We start from the raw sequence: 17,500 nt of genomic DNA, 5'->3' as shown, positions 1-17,500 counted from the left end.
GGCGCTTCTGCACTTTCCCCTCGTCTAAGAAGTTCTTCTGGATTAATCCCATTTGCCTTTTGACAAAGGAAACCAGTGCCATGCTTTATTGCCACTTGGAATATTCTCAAGGACCGCTGTGATATCCACCGCTAACAGAAACACTCAGTGTCTGGTAGGAAATCATGCGTTTAATGTTTCCAGTCCAGTTTGGAAGAAACAGAAGAAGAAGAAACCAATCGATAGCGCTCAGTCCTTTGGCTGAGAAGGAGAAGACGGAGGACGGGAACTCAACCTGCATCTACAGACGATCGGAGGAAGAAGACGCCAGAATTGACAGCAAAGAGCGTTTTTAGCGGCAGAGGCTAAAAGTGGCTCGTAATGCTTTGAAAGTTGCCCAAACTTCGTCGCTGCAGACGATAAAAGAAAACCTAATTTTTTACTCGCCCGGGACCCGGCTAGAAGAAGCCCTGCACAGCCCATTTTCGGCGCCCTGCCCCGCAGTTTGAGCAACCCTGGGGCTGTCAGCAAACCCCCAGAGGACCGGAGCTGGAGTCAGTTAGCGAGCTGACCCGGGTTCAGCTTTGACGCTGACCTCCAAACGGTCCGGGTCACGGCAGAGCGAGAGGGAGCCGACCCCAGAACTGTAAATGGGCTGTTTGAGTGAAAAGAATATATATCAGCCCGAGGGCAGCTTACTGTGTTACACACACACACACGGGCAGACAGACGCATCATTCACACACATACAGTATAAACACACATGCATGTTCAGGTACACACATACTCCAGATTCATAAAATTCACAAAAAAAAAGTGCAAAGCAAACAAACACGCAGAGGCCTAACTGCAAATTGCCGTGACAACACTAACTGGTTTGACCCCAGTTTACTCCTGGGGAAAGAGATATGTACGACTGTGAGGCGCACACACACACACACACACACACACACGGGTGACATATGTAAACATACGCTCCAAAGAAGCAGCACTATGAGGTTCTGTACATCGGTTTGGTCCCACATCTTTTATGGATTTACGTTGAGTGCTTTTATTAAAACGTATGTCGTTAAAATCAAACTTTTCTGATTCTTTCGCCCTTTTATTCTGAAGGGAATTAACATTAAGAGCTACTGTAACCCTCCCTCAACTGGAAACCACCAGTGTGTGTGTGTGTGTGTGTGTCTGTGTGAGAGAGCTTCAGTTATGTACAGTGTGTGCGTGTGAATGCAGACTTCTTTCTGGGACTAATTTTAGCAGGTAGTTTGTTTCCTGTTTGAGACACACCGCTCACATCGGTGATGTGTGTGTGTGTGTGTGTGTGTGCGTGTGGACAAACACAGCTTCATCTTTTGCAGCGTTCCGCTGACTGAAGCTACACCTTTATCCTCGCACTGACGTCTGGTTTACGGTGTAATTTGTGGCTCAGAGTCCTGCAGAGAAGCCGCGATACATTTAATACAATCAAATCAAAAACTGCTGTTAAAACTGTTAAAATACCAGAATGTTCTTGACTTATTAAATCATTTCTTGCTGTTTATTTTTAACTTTTTTTAGGTGGAAATTAGCATTCTCATTCTCTCCTGCTGTTCAGATCCTTGCGGCTCGTCTCTTTGCAGCCGTTCGTTACGTTTCTCCGTGTGAACTCGAGCTAAATTGAGCACAGATGCCTCCGCCTCTCTGCAGCTCTGTTAGGTGTTTCATGTTGCTTTGAAAACTCTGATTGCCCGACTGCTTTTTTTAAAGATGAAGAATGTTGCTGATTAGCATTCAGCCCCAACTGAAGCTACTTCAGATGTTGAGGCCTTTTCACGAGGCGCTGACATTGTTTTTATCCGCGGCGTGCGTTTAGGAGGTTTTCCTATCGAGCTTTACTCAACGCGCATCTTTTCTTCCAGCTGCTCCTGTGCTGCACACTAAGACATGAACCCAATGTTTTACATTGCTTCCATTAACTTTCATCATAGTTATTTGAAACAACCATTGATTTTTCTCTTTAAGAGTGTAATATTAAAGAAACACACAGATTTCGGTTTCTTTTTCTCTCTCTCTGCACAAAAACTGTTGACCTGAACTGTTTTCATAGCTCCTGTACACTTCCTCTTTTTACTGTGGCATGCACACACACACACTCAGACACACAAACACACACACACACGCATTAGCGCAGACGCACCAGGTCGCCGGCTGGCCTCTGGAGCCCTCGGGGTGTGTGTGTGTGTGTGTGTGTGTGTGTGTGTGTGTGTGTGTGTGTGTGTGTGTGTGTGTGTGTGTGTGTGTAAGAGTGGGGTTGTTTTCCAAGCTACATTTTGCTGCCACATGGATGTAGAGTGGTTTAGTATGTCTGCCTGGCAGACCTGCTCACACACACACACACACACACACACACACACACACACCTACACACACACACACATAAACACACACACGCACATTCAAAGGGAGTTCCTCAGGCAGCCAGACAAGGCTCCCTTTCACACCCCAAGATACAGCATCAGATTGGGCCGATTGTGTACTTTCTTCAGTGTGTGAGTGTGTGTGTGTGTGTGTGCAGCTGCGTGCATTATGTGTGTATCTCTTCATACATTTTCTCTTTCCATTTCTCTCTATTTTCTTTTCACACACACACACACACACACATTTTGGCAGGATACTGACGACTTTCATCCGTCCTGGTCCCCGGAAAATAATGCGCTGAATAAAAAACGTTACACTACAATTGTGTGTGTGTGTGTGTGTGTGTGTGTGTGTGTGTGTGTGTGTGTGTGTGTGTGTGTGTGTGTGTGTGTGTGTGTGTGTGTGTGTGTGTGTGTGTGTGTGTGTGTGTGTGTGCGCCAGAGGTGTGGTCTGGATGACATTTAGAGTAAAAGGTGAGAAGTGTACCCCCCCCTCTCCCTCTCAAATCTGGCAACACACACACACACACATAGAGCGAGCATGGAAAAGTCGTGATGTAATGACGCCACACTTCTCTAGCAAGAGAACACGTACAAAACCGCACACAGGATCACATCACACACACACACACACACACACACACACACACACACAGAGAGAGAGTCGTAGCGGAGACGCAGGCGTCACAGCTTCACACTGATTGCGGAGGCTGAAACACACTTTCCCTCCAAACGAACCTTCACTGTAAACACTCGCTCAGTTTTATAAAAAAAAAAACTAAAACCAGAAACCAAAATTGCGACCACAACATCGTGGCTGATTTTACCGCCGAGGTCACAGGCAGCGAACTCTGATGCGAGCTGAAAACCATAAAGAGGTTTCTCTTAATGATGGAGGGCGTAACGTTTGAAAGCTTTTTTCTTTTCTTCATCTTGTGGATGTGTTGCCTAGAGACTAGAAGAAGCCCACGCTGCATGTGGAGGTGCAGAACTCGACGTGTACAGTGCAGCTTCACATCCCGACTCTTACTGTAAATATGGTTAAAGTCGGAGGTATCGAGGCTCCACGATGCCTCTTATGTCACCACATCTCTTGCTTTGAGTCTCCTGCTGTCAACAAACCACACAGCTTCCTCCTCCCTCACTCCTTTGCAATCTGGTTTGTCTTAACTCTACACGGTGACAAAGTGTTCTTTGTCGCCAACCGGCGAGCGCACAAAGCAAATGAACCAAATATGAAATCAGACCTGACTTTTTTCAGGTCTCTGCTCTTGAACTCAGTGTTCACTTTGAGCTCAAACTGGACCCCGAGGAGTCATTGGGTCCAGAAATACTGCACCGAGCTGCAGGTTAAGGTCTTAAAACGGGTACAAATCAAGGTTATGTCGGGGTTAAAGGTCACGCACACACCAATGAGGGTCAGGAAAAGTGTTAGAAGTATAGTGCTTTCAGCTTTGTGTGTGTGTGTGTGTGTGTGTGTGTGTGTGTGTGTGTGTGTGTGTGTGTGTGTGCGCGGCCATTCTGGACTCCCTTTTATATTTTTTGAACAGAGATTTGTCAGATATTTTACAAGAACCTCAATAAAGGAGGAAGAACGGGGGTGTTCCAGTGAGGTTTTTCCACACACGCCATCCAAACACACACACACACACACACACACACACACACACACACACACACAAAACCTTTCATTACACATTCGCACACTCACGTACACTCAAGGAATCACAGAATATCTCATAAAATCTCCCCCTCTCTCTCTCTCTCTCTCTCTCTCTCTCTCTCTCTCTCTCTCTCTCTCTCTCTCTCTTCTCTCTCTCTCTTCAAACACACACACACACACACACACACACTCTGTCCGAGCAGAGCTAGCTAGCGCGCCGGCCGTGCTAAAAATACCCCCGTCTGTTCTGTTGGGGTTGGCTTGGGGGCAACCCGGGCCCGGGCTTATAAATGTCCTCTTTGTAGCGCAGTGGAAATGTCCAACAAATGACTCTTTTATTAGGGCAAGACAAAAAAACACAGCTAATTATGTTTACTCAGATCAACGCCGCGGCTCGACATGCACACATTCACACTGGCTAGCTCGGGTGACAGAGAGAGAGAGAGAGAGAGAGAGAGAGAGAGAGCACATCTGGAGTCGTTATAAAACAGGAATATCAGGGTGATGCTCAGACGGAGCAGGGATTCTCTAGAAACAGGGGCTGATGGGAAAACAGTAGCAGGAAGCGAATGACTTCTCAGTAGGAAACAAAGAGTCATTTACCGGCTCAGATGTGTCCCGCTGACACTTTGGGTGAAGTTTGCAGCCATTAAATTGTCAAATATGTTCACAACTTCATCTTCCAGTCGAAGTTCTTTCATTGAACAGTAAATGTTCGACAACATTTTTGCTGCCAAATGAATGTAACGTGTTGCTCAATGGATGTATTCTACGTATGCATTAACTGCATGATGCATGTCTATGACATTTTAGCATTTTCCACTTGAAATAAAAATGTTCCAGTTAAATGAGTGCGTTCCAATGTAAATGAAATCGTGTTGCGGTCAGAGAGGCAGAGCACTGATTGGTTCTTCTCTTCTCATTGCAGGCGCTGAAGGCGTTTTGGTCAAAGTGCAACACGGGGAAAGACGATGAAACGACGCGAGGTTATGTCGACGCGAGGTGCAACCGCCGCGAAAGGAACAGGTGAGTCAAATGTTATTATTAGTGACGGGAAAATGACACCCGGTTCAGAAGAATATAACAGCGTCTGGGGAAACAAAGAGGGATAGTGACAACGAAAACGCTGCGTCACCCACAGAAACTCAAACTGCAACAAAAAAAAAAGGGTCTCAGCAACAGAAATAAAGCTTGAAAATGAAAAAGCAGCAGCAGCAACGGACGAGAGAGAGGAAACGAGGTCAAAGGCTGTGAGGGAATTCCTTCTTTCTTTTCAGCTGTCACTCATTCAGCCGGTGCCAGAGATACCAAGGAACCAGTGTGTGAGTGTTAGTGTGTGTGTGTGTGTGTGTGATTGTGTGTTTCAATGGTGCGATAGGTCCTCGACTTGACAATGAACCCCGTCCCTTTGCGGTCACGCCACCGCATCAGAGGGACAGAGAAGGAAAGAGAGAAAAGAAAGTGGGATGAGAGAAAGGAAAGAATGAAGGGAAGAGAGGAAGAGAGATAAAGAATAGCAACAAAAAAAAAAAAGGGAAAGAGAGAAAGAGGTGGGCGCCAAAAAACTGAGCGAAAGAAAGCGAGCGCAGAGCGTGGCAGAGGAGGCGGAGAGATGGGAAGGGTGCTCGTTTCAAAAAGGACGGATTAACGAAGAAGGGCTTAGCCAAAAAACGAGGAGAATAGAGAGAGAGAGAGAGAGAGCGAGAGAGAGAGAGAGCAGGAGAGAGAGGGGGGGAGAGAGGATTGGCCCCTGACCCGGGGACATTATAGGAAGGGAGATTATGGTTGTTCAAAACTCTCTAAGCACTCACCCTGGGACCCCAGCTAATACCCTGACACACACACACACACACACACACACACACAAACAGACACACACACACACACACACGCCTCAACTGCAAGCAAATACAAGACACTCGGTGTGGAGCTCAACAAATACATGTAGAATGTTGAAGTCACATAAATAAGCACCAAATGTGTATTCATCCGCAGCTGAAAATAGTCCGCCGGCAAATGCACCATCTCCTCCTGTCTGAGCAGCCTTTGCTAAAAACTGCAGTGCTCAGCTGTTTTAGGAAATGACTTTTTTTTGTTTATTTTCAAGTATGTGAAAGTATTTTGAAAGGTTTTAGGAAGGACTACTTTTGGGACTGAGCACCACATAATACAGCGTCGGGAAGTTGCAAAGTGTTGAGCGAAGGACTAACTTATTCTTAGTGTTTACACACACATGCAGAGTTCATGAGTTCTCTTTCACACACGAGAAAGAGAGCTTAAAATGGTGCTCTGTACTCGGCCAGGGACAAGAGTGTTTGGAGGAGGGAGCAGTGAGTTCTCGGGGTGAAAGAAGGGGCAAGGGACGCCGCTGCCAGCACCTCCTGCTAGTCTGAACAAGAGGAGGAGGAGGAGGAGGAGGAGGAGGCAGGGATGGATGGATGGATGGATGGAGAGGAAGAGGGAGAAAGATAAAAAGCTAGATGGAGAGAGCGATGCTTTTACAAAAAAAGTACTCTTTCTCGCTGGCTTTTGTTTTTGCGATAAAGCGACGAAATTCGTATTTCAACATCGTTTTTTTTTAGTTGAGGAAGATGAGAAAAACATGGAGGGAGGTGAAGAAGGGCGAAAACCGACGCGAGACGAGAGAGTTTTAAATGTCGAGTGCAGAGAGTTCGAGAGGACTGAAGAAGTGAATCATGAGAACAGTAGAAATGGAGGGATGATAGCTGGAGCGGACGGAACAAACGATCCCGCAAAAGACGAACGTTCACGATCAGGACTTAGTAATAACATCGCCTCTTACCAAGAAAAAGAAAAGAAACATGCCGAGCTCTTGATTTTCCGAAAACAAATAAAAATGGGATCATAAATAAGAGCGGTGAGCAGAACAAACGATGGCGAGAAGCTTAAAAAAAAGGTTCCTCGGAGGTTCAAGGGTCCTGCCTTGAATGTTAACACCGGTACAACACACACACACACACACACACACACACACACACACACACACACACACACACACACACACACACACACTGCCCCTTGTGCCCGCTCAATGAACTATGTATCTCTCACCCAACAAACACACACTTGCCAGTTCCCTGACACTTGTAGAAAGAAAGAGAGAAAGAAAAGAGAGAAAGAGTTAATTATTTGGCTTCGTAATACAATCTGTCTGCGCTCACACACTCCTGTGTGTGTGTGTGTGTGTGTTAGTCTGGCTGTGTGCATGCTACATCTACTTGCTCTATAAGTGCGTCTGCTGCATGTTATGTGACTTTTTGCTCATACACTCATAGTATTTCCATCTACTGTGTGTGTGTGTGTGTGTGTGTGTGTGTGTGTGTGTGTGTGTGTGTGTGTGTGTGTGTGTGTGTGTGTGTGTGTGTGTGTGTGTGTGTGTGTGTGTGTGTGTGTGTGTGTGTGTGTGTGTGTGTGTGTGTGTGTGTGTGTCGGGACTGTGTAACCGCAGCTATGCGGCACACAGCGGACCGGACCGCAGTCATGGAACCTTACTATGGACGCAGCCACCAGGCCTCACAATCCTCTCTCTGTCTGAGCCGGTTAAAGGCACAATCCACCTCAAAGAACAAAGATCCCACATGTTCCGTAAACCAGGAGAAGGCTGCGAGGTGATCGGCGGTCTTCCGCTGGAAAACAAGGCGTTTAACCAGGGTTTGGTCGGGAAGAGTCCAGTTTTAGGATTTAAATCTGTTGCCGCCCGGCTTCCCATGAGGAGCGCATCATTTAATGTTGAATTTAACGTGTTCGAGTAATTACTGTAACATGTAATACTGAGAGGTTTCAACCTGCTCTCTCCAGTTAGCACTGACTATGTGGCGAAACATGATTATTTCATGTAAATGACTTGCACATTTTGGTGTCTCTCATACACCATTTGGGGAGAGCAGGCTGGGGATTTGGTTTGTAAAAGTTCTACCAGAAGAAGCAGGACAGGTGTAGAAGAAGAAGAGAGGGAGAGGGAGAGGGAGAGAGAGAGAGAGAGAGAGAGAGAGAGAGAGAGAGAGAGAGAGAGAGAGAGAGAGAGAGAGAGAGAGAGAGAGAGAGAGAGAGAGAGAGAGAGAGAGAGAGAGAGAGAGAGAGAGAGCTGTCATCACTGTATGAGATGAGAGAGTGTTTGGTCTGCAGGACTGTTATTACTCTGCCCACCATCATTTACACTTCATCACTGCCAAACAGACAGAGACAAGAAGACAGGCTGGTAAACAGAAGGACAACGCATTAGAGTGTGTGTGTGTGTGTGTGTGTGTACACAGTAGATACACATGTGAGCTGATTTTTGCAACTACTGAAGGCCAAATTTGACTAATTATAAAAGGAAGAGTTATCACTGATAACTCCTTCTGCATAGAAATCCATTGTGTGTGTGTGTGTGTGTGTGTGTGTGTGTGTGTGTGTGTGTGTGTGTGTGTTGATCTTTCTGGCTCACGCTCATTCACAAACTTAAATCACACAAACACACTGTACAGTCTGAGTGTCTGTGCCATGTGTTCATTTCCTCTGGTCTGACCCAGATTCAGTCCAGCCTGTCTGCACTGTGTGTGTGTGTGTGTGTGTGTGTGTGTGTGTGTGTGTGTGTGTGTGTGTGTGTGTGTGAGGTATCAGGACCAGACCGGAAGAAACTGTATCTGAAACTGTAGTGTCTGTGCGTCAATATCGATTCCGTCAAACGAGGAAACTCGGCGGCCCTCGACGTGCAGATAAATACTACAGTTAAAAAGTGGAACTTCATTACCCAGAAGTCCTAGAACATTATATTAGTGACCTGTACATTATCCATTTGTTTGTAAGAGCTAAACAATCAATCAATAAATAAATAAAAACTGTGAACTTGTCTCTTTGGTGCCCCTGAGTGGCAGCCGGAGGTAACTGCTTCACTCCAGTGCATTAAATCCTGTTAACGCTATTTCACTGAACTGTGTATTTGACATAAAGTTGACATGTTGCTGTTTGCTGTTGTCTCTCAGTTTCACCTTTTGATTTATAACTTTCTCAAGGCAAAGACGTTTCAATATCGATGTTTGAGTTCAACTTTTTCAATCCGAAAGGTCCTCAGCATGTATTCTGTATGTAGCAGTGTTTATTTTGAACCTGGTGCCACAGGAAACACAGGGAAATAGAGTCTTCATCACTTTGTGCACTTCAAAATGTGTGCACGAGGGCAGTTTAAACCAAAAATAGTAACTTTAATGCAAGATAATTCAACCTCAAAAACAAAGGGCAAAACTTGAGCAAGTTAGCATCACATCTATCTTATCGTAGCCTACAGTATTCCTCCGAAAAATAGTGCAATCACTATCTGTGACGTGCAACACACGTTTGTGTTTATAAATCACTTTTTTATGACTGTAGTTAATACGCTTGTGTGCACCTGTATGGAAAGCGTAACTGTGTCTATATCGATGTATCCATGAATCTACACCGTGTAGGTAGTGTTTCAGTATGTGTGTGTGTGTGTGTGTGTGTGTGTGTCTAGCGCTCCTGCTTGGCACCGTCCCTTCAGAAAGCTCCGGCTCCTAATGAAAGCAGACAGGTCTTTGGCAGAGTGACCGTAAAACTATTTCGAACTGCAGATCGCTTTAAAATGGATCCGTCATTGAAATGTGCTTCTGTTGCTGCGCGTGTGTCGGGTTAGAAATATACTGCATATATATAAATATATATATTATAAATATATACAAACATGTGTTTGTGTTGGAAAAATAAAACTACAGCAGTGAAAGAACAAAAGAGAAAAGAAAAGATCATGAAACTTGAGATGTGCTTTTTTGCATTTTGTTGCCAATTGATTGTATCCAGAGAGGTTTGATGCATCAGTACAACTCATCACTCGATCACACATACGATCTGCAAGGAAACATCATTACCCGTCATTTGTATTGTGTCAAATGTCGCAAATACACGTGACTGTCCGCGTGGGTTCACTCCCACCAGCTCTCACGTTTGAGAGCTGGTCGCGTTTAGCAGCTAAACAGATATTCCCCTCAGGAGCTGGTGGAGACCAAACCCAGAGCTAAAGGAGACCGAATATTTGACTTCCATTCATCAAGGCCCTTTTTTGGGGGGGGGTCCCAGAGAGACGACTCGTCTCTGAGCACGTCCCACATGTCGCCTCCGTGACCAATCCAGCAGCAGTCTATAGCTGAGACATAAACCAGCGTCTGGGCTGCAGGGTCCCATCAGCTCTCTGTCCGGCTCACTTCCCCCTCAGAGCCGGATGATGACTCGGCTGCGTTCCTTTCTTAACTTTCTTCCTCCAGATTTTGCTCTGCTTGTTGCACCATTTGGTCCTCATAAGTATAGACACACTCAGCCTTTCATTCCTCTTTCTGACTGACATGCCCCCCCCCCCTTCCTCCTCCGCCTCGCCATAAACTTGGCCGCGGTCCTCGGTTGCATTCCGGGAACGCGTCTCACTCGGTGTCAGATGTAACGGAGAGGAGCACCGCGAGTTCAAGCCCCGCGCACGGCCAACGTGCCTCCGCTCGTCGAGCCCCCGCTTATTTTCTGTGTCCCCCCCCCCCCCCCCCCCACACACACACACATACATACACACACACACACACACACACACACACACACTCTTTCTATCGGCGTGCTCTTGAGAGCCATCGGTTCTTGCGGACAACGGCTGCTTAGTAGCGGGACCCGCGTTTAGATCGGTGCGGTCAACTTTCTCTGCTCAGCTCATAGAAAATGTATTTTCCTCCTCTGAACATGAAGGCAAAGCACCAACTCAGACACGTACAAAGTTCCCCGTGCACGTTAATGATTGTGACTTAATGTTTCTTAGTGATCAGGAGGACTTGTCCTTTGCAGAAGCTCACTTTCCTCAAGTTTGGAAGCGAAAAGGAAAAGCATCTCACCAATACACGACCAGTACCCCTCACTGAGAGCTTCAGGTTCCCATCAACGCATGCGCTTCACAGGATTCCCTCTTTTCTGCAACTTTTACGCCTGTCAATCAACTTGGAAGAGGAGGAATCTCAGTTACCGAGTGATTTCTGACGCATGCAGCATGCTGGGAACTTTTTTCCCCTTTTCTTTCGGATGCAGCCAGGATGAGCCCGCGGGGGAGCGGAGCTGCAGCGCGTGGGTCTAGCAGCGAGGGGAGGAGAGAGAGAGAGGGGAGGAGGAGGAAAAGAAAAGAGGGAGTGCGAGGTGTGCACTTTACCCTCACCTCAACCCCGTTTACCCACAGAGCGTCGCTTTCTCTCCCCCCCCTCGTGCTCTCTCTCTCTCTCTGCACAAACGTCCACAAAGGTTGACATTCTTGTCATATTTCCATGTTAAACATTAAACTTTCATTTGAAATCTCAAACTAATAGAGAAACGTTATATTCTTCAATATATTCGACTTCTACACGGACTCACCCGCCGCCACTAGTCGCCAGCGTATCAGATACGACCGATAGATATCGATCCGCCGGACCGCAGCTCCACCTCTCCGCGCAGGGAAAGTCGCGCCGCACGGCTGGCTGACCCGACGCGCTCCCGTCTGAGATAATAAAGGGAGCCACCGTAGAGTGGGAGAGAGATAGCAGCGCTATAAACTAATCAAAAGTGAAGTGCAAGTCTTTGATGTGCGCGCGCGCGGACTGGAGCCGCTCTGTGTGCATGCACCACAGGCGCGCAACATGAGGATGAACCAGCTGAAATGTTCCCAAAGTGACATCTTTTTACAGGGAAATAGAGATTAGCTGGGCTGAGATGAGAGTCTCTGAGTCGATTTAACAATACGCCTCATATGTTGAGCCAGAATGATAAAAGCTGTAAAATGATGCACAAATTGACGTTTTTTTTCTGTTTGCACTGGTTGATGTTTGTTTTGTGAGCGTCGCCAACTGGAGCGCAAGAAACGCATGTGGCAAACAATCTGTGACAAAGTGTAATACTGGTGGGGCTCTCGCGTGGTTGATATCAAGATGATCTCACTGCCCCCGTTGCAGACTAACTCATCAGTAAACCTCACATTGCAGACAGAGAGCCGTTAAAGGAGCGCGCGCACTGTAAACCCGGTGAAAAAGTGGAAAAGTGTGATGAATGAACTCAGATCGCAAAATGCAATAAAAAAATAAAAGTCTGGAAATAAAGAATAAAGAAGTAGATAAGACTGATTTCATCCCGCACGGATATAGTCCCACTCCGTCCCCGCGCTGAACCCAGACACCGTGTCGCGCTCCACCGAGCCCACCTCCCTCCCCGCGCCGAGGGCACCGCTTACCTGCAGGAGCCAGTGGCAGGTCTCGCCGATGAAGGGGAAGCCCATGGATCCTTTGGGCATGGGCAGCTTGCAGTTTTTATCCCGCGTGGCCGTCCATCTGAGCTGCCACAGCTGCTGGGAGACGGCGAGGAGCAGGGCCATGGACACCAGGCAGGCGGCCAGAGTGGCCAGAGCCGAGACGAGGTCGAACGTGTCGAACAGCATGGTGATGGAGAGCCCCCGGGTCTCTCTGGAGCTCTGGAGGACTTTAAAAAAAAAGCTGGTGAAAGTTGCGCTAGAGTTTCTTTGAACTTTTGTATTCGCAACAAAAATAGGTAGATCTCGATCCCCGGGATGATTTTCAAAGTTTTTGTTTTTTGCGTAAAAGCGCAATGCTCCTTTACGCAGTCCAAACCCGAGGCGGTTGTGTTTCCAGAATGAATGAACTGTGTGGAGTGCGATTCTGTCTTTCAGATAGAGTGGACCTCTATCTTACAAATATTCACAAAGTGGCGTTTCTGTGCGTAAAAGTGCAAATCAAAGTGTCGGCTGCGCGGAGGAGATGCTACAGGTGAGCAGTGCTGCCGGGCTCCCCGTATCTTCAGTATGACACCTCAGCTTGTAAAGTGAAAAAAGAACTCACTCTGCTTCAATGTAAGCATTTAGAACAACAATCAGACAAGACTGGGGACTGTCCTGATGTTTGGAATCTCATTTTTGGTCTCGTTTGTGGGTCAGTGACTTAAAATGAAGTTTCTTTTTTTTGTAAGTCTGAAACTTGAAGGCCAGCAAAAAAGAAATGTCAAGGTGACACGTTTATGTCAGAAGCCGGGACACGTGGAAAAAGTGAAGCCGAGCCCTGGAACCTAACAAGGGCTTTACTTTTTAAAACTTCTCGAGGGATGGAAAGACTTGGTTTTTTTGGGGGGGGGTTGAAAACTCTTCCAGGAATCGCGTCTCTCTCAACTCCAAAAAAAATGAGAAAAAAAGCCTCTTTACCAAAGTTGTAATCTCTCTCTGGGAGCAAACACGAGGAAGATAAAGTAAAGTGTAGACTGTTAAGATCCGTGAGCGTGCAGGAATGAAAAGGTGCGCAGGAGATGCTCTCAGTAGCTACCGTCCTCCTTCTGCTTCTCTTACTTTATGTCGTCCACTCTCTTTTCTGTGTACCTTTCTGTTTCTGAGAGCGCTCCTCTCTCTCTCTCTCTTTCTCTCTTTTTCTCTCTCTCTTTCTCTCTCTCTCTCTCTCTCTCTCTCTCTCTCTCTCTCTCTCTCTCTCTCTCTCTCTCTCTCTGCTGGCTGCCTATACAAGTCACCCTCAGTGTGTGTGTGTGTGTGTATGTGTGTGGATGCGTGCGTAAAGAGTTTGTGTGTGCGTCAAGCCAGAGGCACCAATGACTGTTTATGTAGCGCGGAGGCAACTGGAAGGCGAATAGGCGGCCAAGGGCTCCCGTCGCCCCCCTCCAACCCCACCCCACTCCCAGCGTCGGCTAGAGTGACTCCCCTCTCTTTCCCCTCCTCCTCCTCCCCCCCTCCATCCCTCCCCTCTGCTCCACCTCTTTCAGCTCCTGGAGGACACCCCCCCCCCTTCCTCTCTCTCCTCCTCCCTTCCCACCCCCTTCCTCTCTCCCCTCAGAAGGAGGGGTGGTGTAAAGTGAGCGGCAAGCGGCGCAAGAGGAGAGGAGGCTTGGAGCGTGCTGGAGCTGGCAGAGCGCCAACGAGAGAGAGAGAGCGCGCAAGAGGGAGCGAAACGGGGCTTTGCAGTTACTTTTATGACTTCTGTCTCCGTGCAGGACGTGCGCACTCTTGAACTAATCACCTGCAGACTGAAACAGCGCTGCGCACACATCAGGATTAATGCAACCCAATGGTTACCGGCTAGTAAAGTCACTAGACTCAATTAGAATCAATAACAAATTACATAGTAAAAAAAAAAAAAGTTACCGCTGTAAAAGGATCACTCCAGATTTGCCAGAGACCTGCGATGCGCCTTTACGCACGGAGTTTTGCGCATATGACGCTGCGTGTCCAGTTAAATATCTTACGTGTTTTCTTCCGTGCTTGTTCCCGGTGCATCATGGGACACGAACTGCGGACCTCTGTACCGAAACTTAACATTATTTGATTGCAAAATGATTCTGTAACAAATGGCTAAAATCAGTCTGAAGGAGTGGAAATGTTGTTCTCACAGTTTCAAGTTGATTCATAACCTCTCAGTGGTCATTTCATTTACAGATTATCACATCATTCAGTTTCATTTTCTTTTCTTTCTTTCTATCTCTTTCCCTCTTTCCCTCTTTCCCTCCTTCCTTCCTTCTTTCCTTCCATCCTTCTTCCCTCCCTCCCTCCTTACTTTCTCCCAGATGTCTCCTTCTCCGCTCACCTTTACATTGTGTCCTCTCTATATTTATATTTGTATCTAAAAAGCATACATTCCCTGTGGATGTTCTCTCATCGTCCCATCACCCCCCCCTGTCTACTTCCTCCTGAATCAAAAAATGACTTAAACTCTTCCGACCTGCGAGCCGAACTGACTGACAGTCCGCTGACCCGAAAGGTCACAGGTGTCGACCCCCAGCTCCCGTCCCCGGGCCACGTGTCCCCGTCCTCGCCTGTCCCTCTCCTTCCTGAGAAACAATCGGATCAATCGGGCGCTGTCCTCGGCACACTGCTGCGCCACCTCCATTCCAAAGAAAATGACTGGCTTCAATTAGGTCCTCTGTGATCAGGGATATTACCGGCTGTTATGTAACACAGAGGCAGGCGGAGACCCTGGCCCCAGATAAAGCACACACACACACCTGTGAAAGGTCATTCAGACCTGTTGTTTTCCCTTCTTTCCATTCTCTTTTGTCAGTAACCCATCTCCTCAGCGCATCCTCTATCTGTCTCCTTCCCCTTCACCCTCCTGTCTCTCTTCCTTTCCTCCCTTTCTTCCCTCATTTCAGCGCAGAATAAGAGAAGAAGTCACAGCAGGAATCCTGCTTCTTTGGGATGTTTGTCCAAGTCTTTTCTCTCCTTCTCTTCTTCTTAGCGTGCCGTCGGCTACTCGTTCTCTGACAGCGGCCCAATGCTGCCGCCTAGCGGAGTAGAAACACATGGCAGCCGGCCAGAAAGAGAAGAGGAGAAGAGAGAGAGACATTTATAGAACAGAAAAGACAGCATTGTTTTAAATTTCTCCTTTGTTTGAGTTAATGGTGTACACACCCACACACACACACACACACGCACACACTGATACCGCTTGAATCAGAGAGAGGTTATGGTGAGTGCATCACCCTTTTAGATTCTTACTACTGCTTGTTTGTGACTTTTCAAGGCTGTTGGCATTCGACAGAAAGTGGTTTGTTGAAACTGTCTCACACGAGAGACGTTCAGTAGCTGATCCGAGGCGTTCGATCAGATCACACATTCTTCTCCGGGAGATTGCTGGAGTTGTACATGTTTGAATTCACATTCCTTTGAGCAACTTAAGGAAGCGTTGAGATTGAAAGTTCACTTTTGACATCCTGATTCTAATAATTGAATGATAAACTACTTTTGTAATTAGTTTATACTCTAAGTGGCTGTTGATGTTCAGCGTTTATCACAGGAAATGAATCGTCTGTTTTAATGCTGTAAATGAATTCATAATTGTAAAGGCATATTTCTTATTACTAGAACTATTAGTGCTTATTTGTGGTACTTTTTAACCCCCGTCATGTAATATGTCTGGTGCCCGTCAATAATAAGCTGTAAGTGTAGTTTAATTTTTAAAAAGTTAAAGAAATAAAAAAGCATTAAAACTCTAAAGCTGGAATTAAAATGCAGAAAGAAAGACGAACAATAAATAACCAGAATTAAAAAAGATCCAAAACGTTGTTTTTTTAATTCATGTAACAAGCAGAGAAAAACAAAAATCAAAGCTAGCTTAAAACTTAACAGAAACATAATATATTCATGAACCTGGTGGATGACAGATACCCATAATTTATGTATATACATGAAGCATGTTGAACTGCAGCGAACATGCCAGTGCCCCATGGATTACTGTGAAGAAAAGACTGTATGTAATGTAATGTATGTAAATCCTCCAGCAAAACAGCCTTAAGGTACAATCCTCCACATTCAGCCGGTTCTTCAGAACGAGAGGCACAGATTATGCAAAAGGTTACTTAACAGTTGCAGAGGAAGGTGTATAGGAACCGCTCAGCGTGGGAAAGGATGCATTCATGTCTGTGTTTATAAAGTTCAAAAGGTCATTTGTTGTGTTGGTACGAAGAGCTGAAGTTTTTGTCGTTACGCAATATTTGTTTGCAGGGTTTCACAATAAAAGCCTCACGTTTCAGCTTTTGACCAACAGGTTGCAAACTGAGCTGAATCGGAGCTCCGTGACTTTAGGTGCGGCGGTGAGAAGGTCAGCACCATGGATAGCGTCGCAGCGCTGCACAGAGACACAATCGAGCTGTTTGTATCGCTTCTCAGGAGTGGAATGTAACGAAGTACATTTACTCTGAAGTACACGTTTGAGGCACTTTAACTTCTACTTTCGTCTTATGATACTTTATACTTCTACTGCACGCCGTCTCAGAGGCAAATATTGCTTTATTTATGAATACTTTGTAGATTAGGATTATTAATGCAACATATAAAACAACTACTACATGATGATGTACTGTTGTTGGTTAAGTTACCTCTGCAGTATATCAATTAACTAGGATTAGCTCATCCTTTACCAGCTGCAGTGTATTTTAATGTGGATACCTTTCTAATGCAGGGCTTTTACTTTCTATGTTGTAATAATACTTTTACTGAAGTGAAACAGACCGTTGTCTTTTCCTAATATTCCTAAATAAAGAGTAAAAACGGAGCTCACCAGTTTCTAGGAAGACTACGTGTTCTCTTTCCTTGCCAAACCTTTTTATTTGACTTCCACTGCGGCGTTATTTTAGCGGACAAACCGTGTTTCTAAAGTCTTCTATTTGTTGTGGAGGCCCGGCAGCCAGCGCGCCACAGATCAGCACCGAGTCCCAAACAGCGGAGGCGTGGTTGCGTAAGAGGGTCGATGCGGATCGGCTTTGTGACTCATCGGTTTCAGCTTCCCGGCACAACTCTTGACCACATGCAGACCATGGTTATGGTGGAGTTACAGTGGAGATCATGCGTTATATCACTAATACCCAGGCAGGCAGAAAGTCCTCACTGTGATTGTGGGTATGACAGCGATGTAATGAGCCGCTTTAAAGAAACCATAATCACAGA

The 17,500-nt window shown here is 46.3% G+C and overlaps 1 protein-coding gene across 1 annotated transcript in view; it reads right to left on the bottom strand.

Moving 5' to 3' along the window:
* The window catches only part of cyp26b1 (cytochrome P450, family 26, subfamily b, polypeptide 1), a gene marked incomplete at its 3' end in the record, with an annotated part of 25,447 nt that extends 12,776 nt beyond the window's left edge, over positions 1-12,671 (bottom strand). The window contains exon 1 of the mRNA XM_079185262.1: positions 12,281-12,671. Coding sequence (XP_079041388.1) covers positions 12,281-12,484 — 204 coding nt within the window. The 5' untranslated portion in view covers positions 12,485-12,671. The remainder of the gene's footprint in view (positions 1-12,280) is intronic.
* Between the last annotated feature and the right edge of the window lie 4,829 nt (positions 12,672-17,500).

This window comes from Pholis gunnellus, assembly GCF_910591455.1.
Source record: "Pholis gunnellus genome assembly, chromosome: 23".
NCBI classification, from domain to species: Eukaryota; Metazoa; Chordata; class Actinopteri; order Perciformes; family Pholidae; genus Pholis; species Pholis gunnellus.
This window is presented reverse-complemented; position numbering and strand designations above follow the sequence as displayed.